This window comes from Meriones unguiculatus, chromosome 11 (genome assembly GCF_030254825.1).
Source record: "Meriones unguiculatus strain TT.TT164.6M chromosome 11, Bangor_MerUng_6.1, whole genome shotgun sequence".
In the NCBI taxonomy this organism is placed as follows: Eukaryota; Metazoa; Chordata; class Mammalia; order Rodentia; family Muridae; genus Meriones; species Meriones unguiculatus.
In genome coordinates this window covers 91,807,985-91,829,779 of record NC_083359.1, presented here as the reverse complement: position 1 = coordinate 91,829,779, position 21,795 = coordinate 91,807,985, and the positions used below count along the sequence as shown (strand labels likewise).

General features: G+C 48.9%; 1 protein-coding gene across 1 annotated transcript; it reads right to left on the bottom strand.

Annotated features, from left to right (window-relative positions):
- Positions 1 to 6,783: 6,783 nt before the first annotated feature.
- Adamts4 (ADAM metallopeptidase with thrombospondin type 1 motif 4) lies at positions 6,784 to 19,051 on the bottom strand. Its single transcript, XM_021647078.2, has 9 exons — positions 17,956 to 19,051; positions 16,562 to 16,885; positions 16,237 to 16,369; positions 15,588 to 15,758; positions 13,725 to 14,011; positions 13,433 to 13,619; positions 13,021 to 13,196; positions 11,983 to 12,158; positions 6,784 to 11,471 (listed from the first exon to the last, which is right to left on the bottom strand). The coding sequence occupies exons 1-9, from the start codon at positions 18,619 to 18,621 to the stop codon at positions 11,045 to 11,047; spliced, it is 2,547 nt and encodes an 848-aa protein (XP_021502753.1). The 5' UTR covers positions 18,622 to 19,051; the 3' UTR covers positions 6,784 to 11,044.
- Between the last annotated feature and the right edge of the window lie 2,744 nt (positions 19,052 to 21,795).

Sequence of the window (21,795 nt, the reverse complement as noted above, 5' to 3'; positions counted from 1 at the left end):
AGGAAGGAAAAGAAGGCTAGAGGGGAGAGAGGAATTAGGAAAATCCCTGAACCTAATGTCTTTCTTTTTGTTTCTTCTCTGACCACAGCTATTCACAAACTTTGAACAAACTCCCTAAACAACCAGCAACCACCAACTCCACCTCTCCAGGCCCTTGCATTTATGTACCCTCTCAGAAGTTCCCAGGATCCCAAATGTCACGCAATTACAGATATTATCTGCAGCTGGCAAAACCACCCTTCTCCTAGAGCATGAAGCAAATCATGGTCAGCTGTTGGGGACAGTCCGAAGCAGCCCCACATCTACGCTTGGGATTAAAACAAAAGCACACTCTTACGATATTTCTGTGGCTTTAAGAAATAACATTTATTTTATGTGCACTGGTGTTTGGCTTGAATGTATGTCTTTGTGAAAGTGCCAGGTCGCCTGGAAGTTAGACAGTCCTAAAACTGCAGACGGGTGTGATCTGCCACATGGGTGCTGGGAATTGAACCCGGCTCCTCGGGAAGAGCAGCCACTGCTCTTACCCACTGAGCCATCTCTCCAGCCTCCCTATTTCTGGTTTGGTTTGGTTTGGTTTTTGGTTTTTGGTTTTTCTAGACAGGGTTTCTCTGTGTAGCCCTGGCTGCCCTAGAGTCCCTTTGTGGACCAGGCTGGCCTCTGCCTCTCCAAGTGCTAGGATTACAGGTGTGCACCACTGCCTCTAGCTTATTTCTGGTTTTTTGTTTGTTTGTTTTTAAGAAAAATTCCAGCATTCTTAAATGTGTCACTACAGGATTTCTCTGTGTAGCTCTAGTTGTCCTGGAATTTGTGCTTTAAACCAGGCTGGCCTCAAACTCAGAGATCTACCTGTCAATGCCTCCAAAATGATAAGATTAAAGGTGTGTGCCACCATACCCTGTTTTACCAAAAATCTTTTTTTTTTCAGCCTAACTGTATCCAGCTTTATTAATAAAGATACTTTTCATAAACAATCAGGGTATTTCAGGCAAGGCATGGGCAGACAATCATTAACAGTACACAAGAACTTCCAAACTTCCTTCTTGTATAAACTACCAAAATCAGAAAGCCCCTATAAAACCCAATAAAACCTTCATGCAATGCATTGAAAAGGGGTAAGTAGCTTAGAGTGAAGGTTGACATTTCACATTAAGTATGTTGTTTAACAGCTTTTCACAAGCTGACCCTGACTTTCGGGTAATGAAATGAAAATAGCAGAAATTACCAATCTAAAGATACACAATCTTCTGAGGAACCTCAATGATGTCACTGCAAAGTCTAGATCGCCCAATAAACTGAAAAAGCAATTTTGGAGGTCAGGGTCCAACAAGTCTCTGGTTTTAAGGGAGTTAAGTAGATGTTGATGGTCCAGGCGGAGGAGGATACAAAAATGAGTTTTAGAGTCTTCCCATATCACAAGGCATTTTGTGCCATGATGGCCATATATGTCAACACCATGACATCCCTTCTTGAAGCCAACAGGAGTCTTAGAATTATCAGGGAAAGATGTTTTCCATCATCAATCCAGTTTAGGAGATATTTTGTTAATGACAGAGGTTCCTTCCCCCCCAAACAATGCAATTTTCTGTGTGCTAACATCATAGCAAAAAAAAAAAAAAAAAAAAAGGTAAAACAAAATTATGCATTTTATAAAACTTGATTTAAAAAATTGTATTTCAAGCTGTACAGTCACCAGAAGCATACAGTTATCACAAATGCCCACCTGTCACTTGGCATCTCCAGCACCTCCAGCTTTCTCTGCCTGGTCTGCTTTGTAGTCTCCATTTTCCACGGGATTATTCACTTCCTTACCGGCATCAGCCTTCCCTTTCTTCCCTTTGGGTACCTTCTCTCCCTTCTTTGCAGGGGCCTTTTTAGGCTTGGGCTCTGGCTTTGCAGGAGCGGGTTTGCAGATCTTCTCTGTGGCTTGTCCTTCACCTTGGCCTTATCTCCTTGCAGCCTTTCTTTTGGGTAAGGCGGTGGTGGGCATCCACCCTGGATGCGGAGATACAGAGGCCCGAGGGTTTGGTCCATCCGGGGTCAGGGGTGTCGCTCTCGCTGCTGCTTCTCACCAAAAATTCTTAAGGTCTGTGTTTATCTCAAAGGGAAAGAAAAAGGCACGAAATTGCTCTGATCACAAATTCTCCCTGGTGGAAATGTGGAGCGCTATTAAAATGGTGAAGACAGGAGCTGGAAAAGTATCTCAGTGGTTATTTCCTTACCCTTGGCAAAGACAGGAGGCAAGAAGGCTATATAGGTATCTACTATAGAAACAAACAGTGACGTAGAAGTTATACAAAATGATGTATGATTAGATCTTGAGAGAAGGCTCAGTGATTAAGAGTAGGTGTGGCTCTTGGAGAAGACCCGGGTTTGATTTCCAGCAGCTCACAATCATCTGTCACTCTAGTACCAGAGATCCAAGGCCCTCTTCTGACTTCCAAGGTCACTAGGCACACACACGGCACATATATGTACATGTAAGCAAAACACTCATGCACATAACAAATATATTTGTTAAAAATGATATCAGGTGTCAGGGTGTTGTGGCACATGCCTTTTACTCCAGAGCCCAGGAAGGAGAGGCAGATAAAACTCCCTGAGGCCAGCCCGTATCCATAGTGAGTTCCAGGCTAGCCAAGACTGTGCACATAGTGAAAGTGTCTGAATAAGTTCAAAGTGATATATTGGGTTTGAATGCAATGCCAGCGTTGAAAACCAGTGACTTTTTGGCTATTTGCCACTCTGGGTTTCATCTGCAAAATGAACTCTCATCCTAAGACTTGTGGTAATTAGAATGACAGAAAAGTGCTAGTAGGAAGCAGCCAATCTATTCTAAACATCTGAAGAGTAAACTCAAGATTGGATCTGGGTATAAGCTCTGATCTTTAGCTTAGGGCTTTATCGTCGGACTGTCTCGACGCACCAGCTCCCTAGCGATGACACAAAGGCATGTTATTATTTATTATAGTGTAGGCCTTAGCTGCCTACCTGCCTATTGAAGCTTATATAACTTCATTAACCTGTCTATTGTAGTCCACATTTGCCACGTGGCCTGTTACTTCTCAGTCAGTCCTAACACATCCAAATTCCTTCATGTCGGGCTGGCACTTCTTCCCGAACCTGATTCTTACTGCGGAGCTTATCTCTGCCTGGAAATCCTGCCTTTCCTCTCCTGCCTCGGCTATTGGCTATCAAATCTCTATTAAACCAATAGGAAGATGAGTGAGAGAGGCGTATGTTCGCAAAACACTGAGGCAGGTGATGATCCATAAAAATAACAAAGCCAATGTCGGAGCAGTACTCTGCTCTCAGCCAGTCCAGAAATCAGCATTTGAATAATCCAAAGATAACCATTACACAGTTCACAAGATTACCCTGATATCTCCCTCTTCTAGTACAATGAAAGGCTCCTTCTCTAACACCAGAAAACTATATACATAAGAACAATTATTAAGAACTATCAGTAAGAATTACATTCACAACGTCCAGTGCCCTTAACCCCTGAGCCATCTCTCCAGCTCCCTCATCCCCTCCCCAGGAATTCTTATGCAGAGAGAAGATTAGGTTCTAGAATGGCTATTTTTAGCACACAGAGTAAAATATTAAAGACTTATATAGAAAAAAAAATTCTGGATTGGTTTTAAAAGGAAAAATGGATTGTATCAATTAACAGGAATAGATCCAACAGAAATTGTGGTACCTTTTACTAATAGTGAAATTGCCTCATTAGGACAGAAAATTGAACATTGGCAGAGAACTTGCAGGGTTTTTTGTTTTGTTTGTTTGTTTTTTGAGACATTAATAACAAATACCCCAAAAGCAAGCACCTTCAGTTTATAAAAAGAACTTAGAAATTTCTGGGGCCCCTACCCTCTATACTGATGCAAATAAATAAGGAAAAGCAGGTTATAAGTTAGAAAAAAGTAAGCTGGCTCAGAGTCCTTTTGATTCAGTTAAAAAATACTTCTTATGGTATTATATGATTTTCCTGAATCTCTTAATATAGTTACTGACTCTCAATATGCAGAAAAAGTTGTTTTGCATATAGAAACTGCTGAACTTATTCAGGATGATTCAGAAATGTTGTGGAATTACTAATACTTAATATTGACTCATATAATTATTAAGGCAGCAATTATTCCTTAACCCCACTGTTATATAAATTAAAGACACAGAAACCTGTCAAATTTTTAATAAGCCTTAATGTACTGGGGCTCCAGCTTTCCATCTCTCATCTTCCTATCTAAGTCTGTTTTATTCTGACCTTTTCTTTAAAAGGACTTACTTATTATGTATACAGTGTTCTGCCTGCATCTGTGCCTGCAGGCCTGAAGAGAGCACCAGATCTTATTATATATGGTTGTGAGCCACCATGTGGTTGTTGGGAATTAATTGAACTCAGGACCTCTAGAAGGCCAGCCAATGCTCTTAACCTCTGAGACTTTTTCTCCAGCCTCCTATTCTGACCATTATTTTATTTTATTTTATTTTTATTATTAGTTACATCTTATTAACCTGTATCCTAGCTGTATCCCGCTCCCTCATTCCCTCCCAATCCCATCCTCCCTCCCCCTTCTCCCTGACCCTTTCCAAGTCCACTGATTGGGGAGGACCTCCTCCCCTTTCATCTGACCCTGTTTTATCATGTATCTTCAGGACTGGCTGCAAAATCCTCCTCTGTGGCCTAGCAGGGCTGCTTCTCCCTTGCGGGGTGGGGAGGTCAAAGAGCCTGCCATTGAGTTCATGTCAGAAATAGTCCCTGTTCCCCTTACTAGGGAAACCCACTTGGTTACTGAGCTACCACGGGCTACATCTGAGCAGAGGTTCTAGGTTATATCCATACATGGTCCTTGGTTGGAGAAATAGTCTCATATAAAACCCCTGTTAGCCTGACCATTCTTAAAGAGGATATACAAAATTACAGAAGATACAATTATTTCTCTGTTGATAATTGAAACACCGTTTTATGGGGTCCAATGTCCTCTGCCATATTGTTTTTCAATTTTTTTTTTTTTGACACAGAAACTATTTTCTTTTTAATCTCTAACTCTCATCTTCCTTTGGAGACTTCATTTTATTTTCAAACTAAATAGTTCTTCCTATTAATGTCTATAACCTGTTTCTTTCTTCAACACCTAAGCCCTTTGCAGAACATTTTTCTCTTTTACCGCTTTCAAAGCTTATAATTGCTTTGTACCTAAGTTTCTATAAACTTTACCTCTGGGACCTTGCCAGTTTCAAACAGACTGTACCAGTTCAGACGTCTTCTTAGTATGAGCCTGCGCTCCTGTTTCTCAGCTTCTCTGTGGATCCCGCTGTTTGACTATCGGAGCTATTCAGCCCTAAAGGGCTGGTCACAAGCAGCAAATACCCCCACATGCCTGCTTGAGAGACTGCTGTGTGTGTACACCGGGGCTCTGGCAAGGTGTCCCTGTGCATAGCGGCAGGGACTCTGTGCTTGTCTCTGCAGCTTCTGCCACCCACCTGCTGCGCCAGCTGCTCACAGGCCCCGCTCAAGCCCTGGGCAGCTGGCCCGGCAGCACAGCAGGGGCTCTGTGCGCTGTGAACACCAGGCCTGGGTGGCCACGTACTGAGGCTGCACTGTGGGGACTGGGAACCAAGTGTGGTCTTCTTAAGAGCGGCTGGTGCTTTTAACCCCTGAGCCACCAGCCCTGCTCCCTGGATTTGAGTCTAGCTCGTTGACTGAAGCCTGGGATTTGCTGTGCAGGCTAGGCTGGCTAGCTACTCTCAGATCTGCCAGTCTCTCTCTTCCCAGTCCTAGCATTACAAGTACATAGTTGTAGAAATAAGGGGGTGAATATTTGCTATTAACTCATAGATTATTATTTCGGTGGTTATTATTTTAACCCTCTATCATAACACAGACACCTGTTAGATTTTTACTATGTCTTAAACTCTGGGGCAGAGCAGAAACTACTTCCCTGAGCTATTTTTAACCTCCCAGCCCCACATCCCATGCCAGTTGCTCTAATAATCCCTCACTGGGTTACTTCCCATCCAATATCCCATAATACTGGTAGGTGTTTCTCATCTGGGCTACTTTCCCCCATCACCGTTCCTCAGAGTGGGCTCCTCCCAGCCACAACAATAACCCATAGTGACTCTGCCTCCTCTTCCTCTCTCTCCTCCCTCTCTCTTGTCACCCCTCCTGTGATTCTTCTGTCCTCCAAGCCCACAAACCTTAGCTCCGTCTACCTCTCTTTTGCCCTGCCCAGATGTAGGCATTTTATTGGTCAATCAAGGATTATTTATTTGGAGGCAAGGTTCACAGACATTATTTCGAGGTTGTGATAGTTTGCTAGTAAAAGACAGCAAGCAGACCCAGGGGAGCAAAACAATTAACAATCAAATACAAAGCACCAGACCATGCTGTAACTCATTGTGGCATGCACCTTCCTAGCCAAACTGTCTCATTAGACCCTTCTTTTCAACTTTTGAAGCAGAGTCTTCTTTCTCCTTTAAATTAAAAAAAAAAAAATTTTTTTTTTTTTGAGCGGGGTTTCTCTGTGTAACCCTGACTGTCTTGAAACTAATTTTGTAAACCAGGCTGGCCCCAAATTCAGAGATCTGTCTGCCTCTGTGCCCTGAATGCTGGCTTTAAAGGTGTGCACCACCACGCGTAGCTTGAGGCAGAGTCTTTTTACATGGTCCAGGCTAGCCTTGAATTCCTGGCACAGGTCCATCCTCAGCTTCCTGAGTGTGAAGATTATGGCAATGTACCATCACACCCAGCAGGAAGGATTTTACCTTATTCTTGAGATTCATTTCCCCTTCTCTCTCTCTCTCTCTCTCTCTCTCTCTCTCTCTCTCTCCCTTTTTCTCCTCCACATCTTCTTCTCCCCTTTCTCTCTTTCATGCATTTTTGTGTATATATTATCAAGAGAATGTACCTAACATGTCTCTATAAAAGTGTGTGTCACTGTTTGTGAAAGCTCATGAGGCCTTTTGTTAGTTGAAGACTATAATGGATGCTTAAATATACTTTCACTCACATACACACACACACACACACACACACACACACACACACACACCATCCTTCCCAGGGCTAATTAAGAACTCTGAGCCTGTCCCCATATAAGGTCCTGTCTGAGGATGTTGTTGAGTATTGTTGCTCCCCACCTCCTCTTACTCCCCTCTTTTTGAGCATATTTAGAACTGGCAGTTTCCTCCAGCTGTCAGCTGGTTGCTCTTGCTGCCAAAGAGTTTGGCTTTCCCCCAGCAACAGTCAATGGGGAAGGTATTCAATTGGCTCAGAAGCATCATTCTCGTAGCCAATAACATGTTAATCCTTTGAATCCATTCCCTTGCTCCTCCTTCCCTGACAAGCTCTGACCAATGATATACTGCTTTTATCACTGTCAATCCAGAGAGAGAGAGAGAGAGAGAGAGAGAGAGAGAGAGAGGAGAGAGAGAAATACAGTATGAAGAGGACAGAAGTGGAGCTAGAATTCATGAGGAAAAATAAACGCCCATTCTACAGCACTCTCCAGAAACCCTGGCTCTTTCTCTACCACAAAAATAGTGACTGGACAAAAGCCCAGATTTCCTCTGTTCTAACCACAGAAGTGAGAAAGCCTGGGGCAGGCAGGAAGGGTTTGAGGAAGCTGATCCAACTCCTGTATTGCTGCAGTCTCCTTCCCAGCTCAGAAGAACCCTTATGCCTAGCATTGGCCATCTCGTGAACTGAGATAGCCCAAACTCTTCCTGCACTTCTTTAGGGTTCCACCTCTTGTCAATCACTGTCTCTCCATTTCCAAGCCCCTCGCTGTTCCTGCCTTCTGTCTTTACAGACAGATACCTGAGCGGCGTCAGCACCCGCTTTCTTCTTGTTTTCCCTCTTTCTGCTTTTGCTTCTATACCACATCATAGCTCAAAACCTCGGAGTAGATGGAGCTCATCTGGGCCAAACGCAGAGAGGTCAGTACCTCACCTCCATTTCTAGCAAGAGCTCGTTGGACACTTGACTTCAGGAGAGGTATTATGTGGAGCTTATCTCCTGGCTCTGGAGAGGCGGGATAGGGAAGATCATTTCTGAAGAGTCAGGTGTTGACTGCCGTTGAGGGCTGGGATACTCATCTTTTTGAAGAGCTGGTTCTCTCTGACCCCTTCCACTATACAAACGCACCCACACAATCACCACGTAAGCAGCCTTTACACTGAACATCTTACATGTTTATTTATTTACTTATACATTATGGATCTCAGTATTTTGTCTGCATGTATGTCTGTGTTCCACATGCCCGGTATCCACAGACGCCAGAAGAGAGGATTGGATGCCCAGGAACTGGAGTTGTGTGCTGCCATGTGGGTGCCGGGACTCAAGCTTGGGTTCTCTGGAAGAACAGCCAGTGCTCTTAACTGCTGAGCCAATTCTCTATCTTTCAACGCCTTTTTGGAGAAAATAAATTTCTCTACCACCTCCTCTTCTTTTGAGACAAGGTTCCATGTAGCCAAAATAGCCTTAAATTTACTAAGATGTATCAGCAAAGGCTGGCTGAGATCCTGTTCCTCCTGTTTCCACCTCCCAAGGAGAAATGTTCTCTGTGTCAGTAGGAACTCTACCCGGTGAGCAGAGTGGTTCTTCTTTAAAATAACATGTGTTGGAGTGATTTATGAAGTCAATTGCCAAGAACCCTAAGGAAATATGAGAAGGGCTACCAAAATGACCTACTCTTAACCAAGGCTTCTCCTCCATGAGACGCATAGTGCTCAGGTCCCAGGCAAAGTCCATCTTGCCCTTATCATGTAGCTCCTTGCTACATGATACTGTCCCATCACTTCTCTTTGTGCACATGTAATGCCTAACTTCCTCCCCAGGACGCAAAGTGAGCTTTTTAAGTACATGGTCACATATCAATTTCTGCTTTTATTTTACCCCACTTCAACAGAGCTCTGCTGGTACCATGAGTTCTTGGTATTTACTTCCATGAACATATTGTTGGTCTAACCTTACCAGCTAGATCCTTTTAGTTTCATCCCGCTCTCCTGCTCCTGCCTCCCCCTGCCTGGTTGGGAGAAGGACGAGATCCACCAGAGAGTAAGCACAGCAGGGGGAGTCAAGCTTGTTAGAGAGAGGAGTGTGGCCAGCCCTTCCCTCACTGCTGCAGTAAGCAGTACTTGGAGCTGTAAAGAACAGGATACTCTGTAAAGCCCTGCATCATATAGAACTTGATTGGCAAGGCCTAGTCCTGATGTATGCCGCACACACAAATGGCTGTAACCTCTGTGCGTGCCTCTCAGCCATATCCGGCAGTTCCCATTGAAGGTGCTATGGCTGAGCAAGATGCCTTTGGTTCCTCCACAGTCCATCCTCACCTCAGGGTCTTCTCTACCTAAAGCTCCTTTCTACCTCAACATTTAGTCCCTTTCCCAATCCCTAGCACCTCTGCGTCTGCCACATAACATTCAAATTTCTGCACTGACCCCTTTGCCCACCCCTCACACACACAAGACTGACGAGGTTATTTCTCAAGGAAAGGAGATCCATTTCCGAGCAGTATTTCCTCACATTCTGCCGCTGCTCAACAGATGGCTTCACTCTTCTCAGATGCTTTTTTTCCTTCTTTGCCTTGCTGTCTGGGACCTACCAGACCACATCCTGTTCCTCTCACTGAATTCCATTCTAACCTCACATCTTCCAAGAAGTCTGTTGAGCTGACACTGATTGATTCTGGAGTCACTGTCTCAGCCAGTCCTCACAAAGGTCATCTCTCGTGTTACAATAGCCTTTACTGTTTGAAAATCCTTGAGCACAGAGCAATGCTGTCAGAGCAGTTACCATTGGCCCCATTGCACGTACTTGTAATCCAAGGCTGTGTGTCAGTGACTTACCCAACATCACCCAGGTCACAAGACACTGAATCCTAGCTCACATTCAGATCCATCACCTCCTGGGGTGTCAGGACGCTACTCCAGCATCCCTTCCCCACCCCTTCAACCACCACTCTTACAACTAAGCACCTATTTGTGTTGCTGGCATTGTTTTGCTTTTGTACCTTCATGTCTTTGTTCCCCATCCTTGCCAAGTGTTTATCGTGTCTACTTCTGGTGATTATGTGCCTACAGAGGTGTTGGACAGGATTGCCACCTGATAGTCTGTGTACTGCCAAGCAAAGGATCTGAGCCTGGGAGTGAAGATAGGCTCAAACGACACGGATCCCTGTGGACTTGAAGTGCAGAGCAGAGTCTCCGTGGAGGGTGAGGGTGGGAAGAACAACGATGACAGTAAGAGCCGTTGCCATTTGTTGAGGACCTACTGAGCGTGAGGCATTCTGCTAGTTTTTTTTATTTACATTATTTAATCCTTACAACAAATTTCTAAGGGAGGTATTATTATTGGCACATGAGAAAGCTAATGCTCAAAGATGTGGGGCCAAAGTACAACCCACATTTGTCTGACTCCAAAAGGAGCATATAAATAGCAGACTTCAATTTGTACATTTAAAAATATGATAATCCCTCACTCCCTGAAGGCCAGTCCCACCTTCGGTTCTCCCTTTCCCAGAAAAAAAATTCAGGGAGGGGTAAGGAAGGCAGGTTGCACCTCATATATAAACACACACACACACACACACACACACACACACTCAAACACTCACACACACCACTTATATTTGCCACCGCCACCCTGAATTTCATAGCCTAGGGTGGGGCTAAAATGGGTGAGTTTCCCCCAAGACCCTAAACCCCTTCCCTGGTGCTAAATAAAAGTGAATAAATACTAAATAAATACAACGGGGACCCAGGTCCCATCCTGTCTTCCCCTCTCCCTCCTGTGACCTGCAGGGCAGAGGGGCCAGTTTAGATAAGGGACTGTCACCTAGCCCCTTTCCATTCACTAACACATCACTGCCTCCCAGGGCAGGAAGCCAGAGCAGGGCCAGCCTGCAGTGTAGGGTCTCACCCTCTACAGTACCTCCCTACTGTGTTTTAGCACGAGGCAGCTGCAGAAGCCCCCTCATTCTCCCAGATGAGTCCGAGGCCCCGGTGCCCCAAAAGGGCAGCCGGGACAGTGAGGTTATTTCCTGCCTGCCCAGGGACGCTTCCGAAGGATCTCCAGAATCTGCGCCCTGCGGTGCAGCCAGTCTTGGGGAAGAGGGCGTGGTGTTGAAGGGACTGGCCGGGGAACGAAGAAACTGTACCGCAGACGTGCGTTCTGTGGGTTGCCAGCCACCAGGACCTGCAGCGTCAAGGGCTGGGTCAACGGCCCGTGTCCAGACAGTGTCTCCGAGGCTGCTGTGGCCCCGCTATAGCGCAAGCTGACTGCCCCAGGAAGTACCACATCTGTGGCGGAGGGCATCAGCGTGTATTCACCGTTGAGGGCGTAAGAACCGTCCGCAAGCTTCAGGGCTAGGTAGATGCTCTTGACGCCAGAAACACCCTGCTGCCGAACAAGGATATGGGTAGCCCCGGCGGGGATAGTGACCACATCGCTGTACCCGTACCTGTGAGGAAAGAGCAGAGGAAGAAGTCAGCATCTCCCAAATTCCTTCGGCTTGCCCTCCTTTGTCTGGGTGTGTGTGTGTGTGTGTGTGTGTGTGTGTGTGTGTGCATTAGGTCTTGCTTCTTCAAGCTCCTGTGAGGCATGTGTCTACCCTAGAACATAGCTACCAGCGCTTCTACCTTTCTCGCCCTCATCTCTGGACGCTTACTACTGCTTGTTGAATGTCTTTCCAGTCCTGGCTTCCTTAAGACCTGTCCAATCCCTCCTCTCAGCTCAGAAGTCACCGCCCGGGGAAGCCATTCCTGATGTCTTCAGGGGCGCTCACAGCACCTCGGGTCCTCTCTGCCCAACATGTGGAACACTGCGCTGCAGCTGCCTACTCATCTGTCTCCCGCTCAACTACACAGCAAGTGTTGAGTCACCAGGAAAGCATTTAGCCCCGAGACTAAAACAACAACAAGGAACACAGAGGGCTGGGCGGGGGGCGGGGGTAAAAGAAATGCCAGAAGGACCTGAATTTTTTGAAGGAGCCTGACTGCTTGCTGCAGCTAGAACCATCCCCACCGCACACCATGCACTTGTCAAACTTCTTTTTGGAGCCAATGATGCGGTCACAGCCGGCGTGGATACAGCGGCCCTGGACACAGACAGAGGAGCTGTCTGGGGAGCAGGGAGTTCCATCCGCCACCTGAAGAGTGGAGGAGGGACACGGTTAAGAGCTCTTGCTAAGTTGTAAGCTGAAATCTGGAAAGTGGCTTCGGGAAGGAAAAGAAAAAGGGGGGAGGGTAAGGAAGGGGATGTAAAGTGTGCCTTCGCCTATATGCCTATATGGGATTTATACGATAGTATGATACACACGACCATTTTTCCTGCATTGACTATGGGTCAGGTGGTGTGCAATATGCTTTGCGAACATAAACCTAGGTCCCTCAACTGCCGTATCAGATTTCTAAGGGTGAAAGTTTGAGGTTTAGGACTATCACAAATTGCGAAGGCAAGGAAGGATTTTCAGTCCCAGCGGCAAACGCTAAACTTAATGGTAAGGCCTCCAGATGGACACTAGGGGGCAACAAACCTGCAGGAATTTTGTCTAGACTACGGGGAGAAGGGAGGGGGTCCAAAGCTGGGAGGGCTTGTTTTGCCGTGAACCGGCCTCTCTGACACAAAGCGAGTGTCCAGATGTCAGCGGTCTTCAGGAACTCTGTCCATGGAGGGAGTCCTGACACAGGACCCCATGAAAAGGAGAGTCAGGGACTTCCCCAAGAGGTCGCAATCAAAGGTCTCGCCAGATGCGGTGCAAAAGAATAGAGAGAGAAAAGCAAACAGATACCACACGCCAGAGCAGCTTCGCTGGCGCTTATCCGGAGCCAGGCGTTTGTTTTTCTAAACCGGACAACCCCAGACAGACAAGACTGAGAGAACGTGTAGGCAGACATGGCATGACGAGGTGGGTGTCAGCAAGCGTCGGGATGGACTTTGTTATCAGAAATCGGAGGGACCACTGGAAAGCACGTAAGCCTTGACTGGGCCTGAGGGTTTCTGATCCTCACCCGTGGCTCCAGCACATAGTAGTAGCCCAGTGCCCGGGCCTGGCAGGTGAGCTTGCACTGGTCTCGTGGAGCTACCCCTGTGTAGCGGGGGACCCAGTCCATGGGCCCTGGGAAGCTCTTGAAGAGGTCAGTTCGGTGGTTGTAGGCAGCACACTGCTCTTCCCGGAAGGTCAGTGCTATTGGGATTAAAAAAAGGGCCTGAGCCTCTCATTACACTACCCCCCCCCCCCACACCCTTCCACGCAGCCCCTCACAACTTTAGCCATCTCTCTCCCTCACAGATTTCCAGTTCTGGAAAGATAAAGAAACTTCCCCAGCAGCAGAGGCAATCAGCATCTTAGTCCAGCACTCAAGAGACAATCCTGCCTGTCTACCTTCCCCTCCCAGGGTTCCCATGCTTCCCAGCCCTCACCTGAACCGGTCGGGCAGTTCTCAGTGTTGCAGGAGCGGAAGCGGGTCCGGCGGCCCTCGCAGTACTTGCCACCATTCCGGGGGACGGGCCTGGTGCAGTCCCGGGAGGAGAACTGAACACCACCCCCACAGCTCCTGGAGCAGTCACCCCACGGTCCCCAGGGACCCCAGCCTCCAGCCTGAGGAATCTGCAGAGGCACAGAAGGGAAGCAGGATAAGCACACTCTCTCCTAGGCTCGGGGCCAGTTTCCTTTCTACAGGCCTTCCACCCAAGTCGAGCCCTGAGGTCTCACATTGAAGTCCTTGAGCTGGTCCACGTGGAGACAGCGGCCACCCATGCAGGCCTGCGAGGATCCACAGGGAGTTCCGTCAGCCCAGGGAGAGTGCTTGGTCTGGCACATGGCGTGGCCATTGAGGTGGCCAGAGCACCAGAGGGCAGCGCAGGGTGGTGGCAGCTGTGGACAATGGTGTGAGTCAGGCCCAAAGGTGAGTTGGCACTGGCGGTCAGCGTCATAGTCCTTGCCAGGAAAAGTCGCTGGCAGATGCAGGGGAGCCTCTGGTTTGTCTAGGAGACAGTGCCCTGAAAGGAGGGTAAGGTCCAAAGTTAGCCAGGGCCTGAAATGAGCACCGAGGGTTTCCAGCTGAGAGTCTGGGCTCAGTTGTGCCCCAGCTACCCAGGATTGAATGTTTCTTATGTGATCAGGACTGTAAAGCCCTGATCCACACTACCTCATTTACTAATCACAGTACTGTAAGGTACTGGCTGTCATGAGATCCAATTTACCTACTAGCTAACTGCAAGCACAGAGAAGTGAAGTAACTTACAGCTACGTAAACAAAGAACACACTCAGCGTGGGAACCAAAGCACTTCTACCTGCTCTTACCCACCACAGAATCATCATCGTTGTTGTTATTATTATTACTATTATATTACCAGTATTTGAGCTTTCGAAACCTTTTACAAATAACATTCACTTATGTATCTCAGGGGAATGGAGTTTTCACATGCCACAGCGTGTGTATGGAGGTCAGAGGACAGCTTGCAGAGGTCAGCTGTCAGTTTATCAGGCTTGCCAGCAAGTGCCTTAACCCGATGAGCCGTCTGGTCAGCAGAGTTTCACTCTGTAGCCCCAGATGGCCTGGAACTCACTATTACTTAGCCCAAGCTTGCCTGAAAGTCATGTGGCAGTTCTTCTGCCTCAGTTTCCCAAATGCTAGGACTAGAGGCATACGCTACCAGGCCAAGCTCCACTATACTTTTGTTTGTTTGTTGTCTCGTTATATAGACCAGACTGGCTTCAGAATCACACAGATCTGCTTGCTGGGATTAAAGGAATGTGCTACCATACCCATGTATAGAATTCTTGAGAATGTTTCTAATTAGCTGCTTTGGGGAGCTGGGGAAATGGCTCCACAGTTAAGAGCACTGGAAGAGGTCTCGAGTTCGGTTCCCAGAACCTGTATCAAGTGACTCACAGAGTGCCTCCAGCTTCCGGGGATCCAACACCCTTTTTCTGGCCTCCATGAAACCTGTAAGCATTTATGCATGCGCGCGCGCACACACACACACACACAGACACACACACAGAGGATAAAATAAAATAAAAGTTTGTCTGGAGATAGTCATTCTGCTGTCTTACATGCTTTATTGAGCGAAAAGGTAAGCAACTGATTTATAGCCAGTCCATTTCAATCTCTGGCCCTTAAAAGGTCAATTCCGGGGCTGGAGAGATGGCTCAGAGGTTAAGAGCACTGGTTGCTCTTCCAGAGGTCCTGAGTTCAATTCCCAGCAACCACATGGTGGCTCACAACCATCTATAATGAGATTCGGTGCCCTCTTCTGTCATGCAGATGTATATGCAAAATAGAGCACTCATGTAAAATAAAGAAATAAAAAAAAAATTAAAAAAAAAAAGGTCAATTCCAATTGTATGGAGCCAACGTTTGCCTTCCTCACCTGTGCTATTTGTTGTCATAGGAAGTGGGAACCACAGCGAGATGGCATCATTCCTACCCCATCACAAACAAACAACAGAGGAAACACCCATGGAGGAGTTAGTGTGGCCCACAGAGAATGTTCCAAAAGTAAGAGTACAGTGGGAGAGGACAGGAACTGAGTCCTACTTTGGAGAAAGGTTAAGTGTCACCTGCTTACCGTAGCCGTTGTCCAGGAAGTCAGTGATGAAGCGGGCACTGCAGGGGGACCAGGGCTCTTCAGGATCCACGTGGGCCATCACAGGAGCCATGACATGGCGAGAGGAGCCCCCATGCCCATTCAAATTAACACAGGGCTTAGAGTTATCGTGGAGCATGTTGAAGACATGGCCTGTAAGAGAAGATGTCTTGCTGGTATCCAACGGTCCTGTCCTGTTTCCTCAAGGGACTTCATCATAAACTTGGTTGCAGCTGCTCATGGTCAGACCTGCCTTCCCTCCTTCATCTCAAATCCCCTCTGAGCTCCTACTGCTCTGACTCCTCTTCCCCAAAGAAAAGGCCCCTCTCCGCCTACTTTCCACTGTAGCTAACATTCCCAATCCTCAACTCCCATTTCTTTACTCTCTCCCCTTCCAAACACAGGTGCTTGTGCACATCTGTACAGTTCAAAGTAAGTTTCCACCTGCTATAAGTCTATGCTTGTCTGCACCCAGAACACAGAAGAGTTCTGACCTTGCATCAGGCCTGAGGAGGAGGATATTCTGGTACCCCCTTTTGCACTCTAGGGAGCCACTTATACCCTTATAGCATCCTCAGTACCCCTCAGTCTCCCTTCCGGCGCCACGCCACCCCAGCGCTGCCACACCCACCCAGTTCATGAGCAGCAGTGAAGGCTGACTGAAGTCCATCATCCTCCACGATAGCACAGCTCCGAGCTGGATCACACACCGTGCCCACATCAGCCATACCCAGGGTGTCACAAGTAGAGACTCCACACAGGTCCTGTGGAGAAGGAGCACCTAGATACTGAGTACCCGGCACTGTCAGGGCCCAGATAGCCACCCCATGGCTGCGTGGTCCGTGCCAGGCTCATGTGCAAAAGCAGTGGCATCCTTTTCATCATGGTCTGTGAAGTGGCTGTGCCTCCCTGTTCTGTGGTCCCTTGCCTGTGGTGCTGACTGAAGGAGGCCTTACCTGACGGGTGAACAGAATCGCTGTGTCAAAGTGCTCAGGATCTGAGTCCTCAGGGGTGTTGAGGCCCTGCTGCCAGTTGCAGAAGCTGCGCAGGGTCTGGGCGGCACTTGGTCCCACTTGGGGACCCTCCTGGCCTGAGCCCAGAATCACTAGGCGAGTCACCACCAAGCTGACGGGGTTTCGGATGCTTGGGTGCTTAAAGGCTTTGGCTGCTGCGGCCATCACTGTCAGGAGGTAGCGCTTTAACCCTGTACCATGAAATGCTGCCATCTTGTCATCTGCCACCACCAGTGTCTCCACAAATCTACTCAGAGAAGCAAAGCGCTGAAGTGGAAGAGAAAAATGAGAGGAGGGTTCTTAAATAGCTTCCCAGATCCGTGGGTCCCTCCTCCCCTCCCTTTATTCCCAGGTCTAGAACTTAGCAGAGTCAGCCGGCCCTGACATACCCCACAGGATTCCTGAAGTGACTGGTTTGGGCCCTCCCCCTAACCCCAAATCCCAGGGCTTTTGTGGTAATGTTGAAGAATCAGCTGTTGTTCTGAAAGAGGAGAAGGCTTGCCACGTTTCAGGGCTGAGCGGGCCCCAGAGGTGAAAAACAGCTGGGACTGCTTCGGGGAGGGGCGCTGGGGTCCCCAAGTGTGGCGGGGGTTGTGGGAGCAGAGCTAGAGGACTGGGCTGCGACGTGTCTGCCCTGTGCGGTTGGAGGAACAATTCAGTCAGCAGCTAGGGCCACAGCCAGATCTCAGCGTGGCGGGTGTGGAAGGAGTGTCTGGTCTGGATTAAAGCTAGAGAAGGGGTGGGGGAGAAAAAGGGGGAGACCCAGGAGTGGGAGGGAGGAAAGGATGGCGCCTCAGGCAGCCTTCCAGTCAGCCCACAGTGTGGGGAGAGGGTTGACCCAGAGGTATGGGATGCCTCTCTTCCCCTGCCTACTCCTGTCCTAGTTTGAAGTTTGCCAGAACAATTTTAAAGGGAACATCAGAAGCCAAAAACCAATCCCTCAGGCCTCAAACTTTACTCCTCTGGCTGGGGGTGGGGGCAAAAATCACTGGGGCAGAGAAAAGAGCCTAGGCCAACAGGCTGTTAGGAGAGAGCTTTATTGCTGGGAACTGTGTCAGCAGGAGACTCCATGGCCAGGAAGGGGCGGGGTAGGGAGGGGGAAGAGGTCATTCCGGCCCAGAGAATCTGACCTACCTCAGGGAATTCTCAGAGCAAAGCAAAGGGCTGAGGCAGGAAGAAGCCAGCACTCTCCCGAAGTAAAGGTAGTGGAGATAGGAAAGGCAGAGAGAAGGTGAAAAGCTGAAAAGCTAGAAGTGGGAGGAGAGAGGGTGAATAGGGGTCAGTAGGACAGACATGACGGGAGGATGATCCAGGACACAGTCTCCAGGGCTGCCTACCTTGCTTCTTCGGGGAATGGGATTGGGGCTCCCAGAAGGAGCCTTGACGTTGCACATGGGACCTTGGCTGCTGGCAGGACTCTTCCGGCGTAGGATGTGAGCCCCTGGTCCCCCAGCAGAGTTAAGGGTGCCTCCCTCCAGAGGCTGGAGGTGGAGTTCAGCCCCCCGGTACTGCAACACTCCTAGTAGGGCTCCCCCGTCCCAGTGCAGAGATGCCACCGACTCCGGATCTCCATTGACGGTGCCAGTCAGGTAGGTACCTGGCTCTGCCCCACTCAGCATCTCAGGTGCCTGGCCCAGGTACTGCACTGTCAGCCCCTCGACCTGCACCCCAGGGTCTTGCTCTAGTTCTAGTAGCAGCATCTCCCCAAAGGCTGGCAAGCGGTACAGCAGCCTGGCAGGGATGCCTGAGCCAGGAAATACGCTGCCATTGAGCTTCTCTGGAACCACGATCTCCTCCTCCCGGGGGATGGGGCTGGCTGACCAGGCTAAGGGCAGGAGGGAGGCCAGCAGCAGCAGCCACCTCTCCAGACCAGAGAAAGACGCAGTGTGAAGCGGCAAGCAGGGTTGGATTCTTCGCAGCCGGTGCCCAGTCAAGCCCCTCCTGGGATGCCAGCCCATCTGGGACATGGTACCGGTGCTGCAGCTGGAGTGGATTGAGGCCATCTGAGACACCAAATCCTCCACACCCTAACTGTGGAAGGCTCCTCGTTAAAGACAGAGGGGCTCGGACTTGTGCCAAAATTGGAGACGAAGTTTTTAGAGTGGCTAGGGATGTTCAGAGAAGATAAAAAACAAAACAAAACAAAACAAAACAAAACAAAACAGCCCCTGGGCTCAGGAAAAGTGGGTCTCTCTCCTCCAAAACTCCCTCCTGTGCCTTCTCTCCTGGGTCTTTGTCTCTGCCTGTCTGTGTCTCCCTGGCTTCTCCCTCTGCACAGCTGTCTGGCTATGCCTCAGTGCCTGCCCTGTCTCTGCCTCCTTCTGCTGTCTCTTTGTCTCTGTCTCTCTCCTCTTCTGTCTCTTTGGTTTCTGTGTGTCTGCGGGTCTCCCCGGGTTCTCCCCAGCCTCTGTCCCCTCCAGCTCTTTTAAGCATAAGCATCCAGAGCCTCCCTCTGTGCGTGATTGGCTGATCTGGAAGCCACTCAGGCACTCAGCTCTCGGTCAGTGGGACTCGGATAGATGGATATATCATTGCTTCCCAAAGATCTTCGTGGGTTTTTTTCCCCCCTTAAAAAAGAAGGGGGGGTAGGGAGGGACTTGCCCGGGGAAAGGGAATCTCTAGCAACCAGATGCATTATAGGCACTGAGCCAGTTGATGACACATCCTTTTTCCAAATCCCACCAGCAGCCCTCAGCTGTCTCTTTCCCTTTTTGGTGGGACAGAGACCCAAGGGAGGTTGGGACTCAGGGAAAGGGCCTGGACAACACACACAGATAAAATTCCGTCCTGGGAGAATTCATGTCCCTACTGTCCAGCCGGAACAGCCTACATTTCCTCAGGTGTCATTTATGCTACCCCAAAGGCTGATTTCTAGGGCCAAGCTGTCTGGGTTTAAAAAGAAATGGGGAACAGGTAAGAAAGCATTAAGAGAGAAGAAAAGAACAAGAAGCTGGGAAGAAGAGTCAGTAGAGACCGGAAGGCAAGGAGACAGCAGTCAGGAACTTTCTGTTGAAATGGGAATAAGAAAGAAACGGACGACAAAGGCGTTAACCACTTTTCTTTTTGTAGGAGGAAGATTCAGAGTATAGCTCTTCTGCTCTCATTCATTCTCATTCTCCCACCCCCTCCTGAGTTACCCCTACCCCATCCAAAGAATGGAACAGCCATTCCCATCCTAGACCTCCTCCTCCCTGACTTTTAACTGCCCATTCCCCTGGCTCAGCTCCCAGTAGATTTCCCCAGGCTCTTGGCCCTGTTCCTACCCATTCCAAATGACCTAAACGCTCCCCTTCCTCAAGTCAGCCGGCCTCACCTAGACAAGACCTGCTCTCTCTCAGAAACCTGGAATCACCCAGAGTCAGTCTCTGCTACCCCACCCCTGAGACCTTTCAAACAGTTCCTGGAATATCTAGTTATTTTTGGCTCCTCATTGCCCAAGGGGGCAGAGAGAGGGGTACTAAGAGGACCGGAAGCCCAGAACCTGGGATGAGAATAGTGATAGGTGTGCGAGTATGTGGGGGGGAGGGGTTACAGAAAGGCGTTAATGACTTCTCTGATTCAGAATGGGAGGGGACTAAGGAAATAAAGAGCGGACTCTAAAGGCAAGGAATTGAAGAGTTCAGAAGTGGGGATCATTTCTGTCCACTCCACCCTGTGGCCACTTGCTTCCCCAGGAAATCCCCAGGAAGGAGAGTACACTCAGCAGTCCCTTCCCTTTCCCAGACCAGGGGAGCACTACCTCCCCTGCCCCTGTCCCCTTATTCATTCTCTGCCTTGTCACCTCCTGTCCCCCCTCCCCATCCTATTCAACAGAATGCTTCCTCTCGGCCTCCCTTCCTGCTCCAGGCACTAACCTGCCCTGGTGCCTATCACTTCCTGAATTACCCACCCTGCTGTGATTTCCAGTCTCACCTCTGACCCATCACATGCCCTAACCCTCCCTGGTTCCTGAGCGAGGGGCTGAGGCTGGAGGAGCCAGTCATACAAGGGATGAGGGACCAGCAGGGACAGGGGCAAGAGGAGCTGTCACCAGGGTACTCTTATTGCCCCTTTCCATCCCCCCATATGAGACGAGAACAAAGAGGGTGACTAAGCAGTGAAAGACAAAGAGCCATAGAATGGCAGCAACAGTGTGTGTGTGTGGGGGGGGTGTTGGCAGAAGGGAGAAGGCACAAAAGATGCAGTGTCCTAGGCAGCCCCCCAAGAGCCCTCATCCCAGTTTCAGCTCAAACCTCCCCCAGGGCTAAGCAAGCTAGAGTCTCATCTTGAGTTTTCTTGGGATGTGTTAACACAAAAAGGAGTAATCCCCTTCCTCCATCATATCACATTTAGGGTTTAAACTATATTGCTGGGGAAAGGCCCAGAAAAAGGGATGGAGATGTAAAGAGTAAAGGGACCAAACCTCTGCTTTGCTTTTTGGGGGGTTACCTTGTGTACACCAGGCCTTGGTCAGTTCCCACAGTCAAAGGATCTTTGGCCCCACCCTTTGGTATGGTTCCCATTAGGTCAATTTTCAGCCTAGAAGTCTGGCTTTCTCCTCTTCCTCTGCAGCTAAGAATTCTCAGCGCCACTCCCCTGGTCTGACTGCTCCACCCAGCTGCGCTGCTGGTGGGCTATGTCCCAGGGACCCTGTCTGGGAGAGACGTGGGGGAGGCCTCTTTCCAACGAGAAAATTGTAGAACCTCAAAGAGTGGGTGGCCCAGCTGGAGCTGGGCTTGGAGACAAAAAGAGAGACAAAAATCGGCCTCCAGTGCAGGAAAACCCTTTGTCCACACAAAAATTAGTCTCAGAGTTCTGGTATTATTACAGTTTTATGTCGTTAGATACTTCTGAGGAGGACTGTGGCAGGGGGAGACTGTCCTGAATGGAGGTGAGGTACGAGGTATCGCTAAGGGTGCTTTCTGAGTCTGTGATTCTGTACGTTTGGACGTTATAGGGTTATAAGGGACATCGGCAGAGGACTCCCCCCCGCCCCCCTTTCGCAAAAAGGTGACTCCACACTCTTGCACCCGCTCCACAAGCTTTGCTTGCGGCCTCGGCCTTCTATTCCCTTTTGTTTCGGGGAGCGCTCAGTTTCGCTCTTTCCACAGTCTGTATTCCGGACGTGTGAAAGTTAACTCTTTTGAATTCCGTAATGAAGAGATAGTTTTCAAAACATGGGCCTTCTTCAGTCGGAA

Bases quoted from the DNA above. Each gene is read 5' to 3' on its own strand.
- Adamts4 (XM_021647078.2), bottom strand. From the start codon at position 18,621: ATGGCCTCAATCCACTCCAGCTGCAGCACCGGTACCATGTCCCAGATG. The intron at 16,370-16,561 runs GTAAGGCCTCCT...CCTTCTCCACAG, and splicing joins CGATTCTGTTCACCCGTCAG to GACCTGTGTGGAGTCTCTAC. The intron at 15,759-16,236 runs GTGGGTGTGGCA...CTTCTCTTACAG, and splicing joins CACTGCTGCTCATGAACTGG to GCCATGTCTTCAACATGCTC.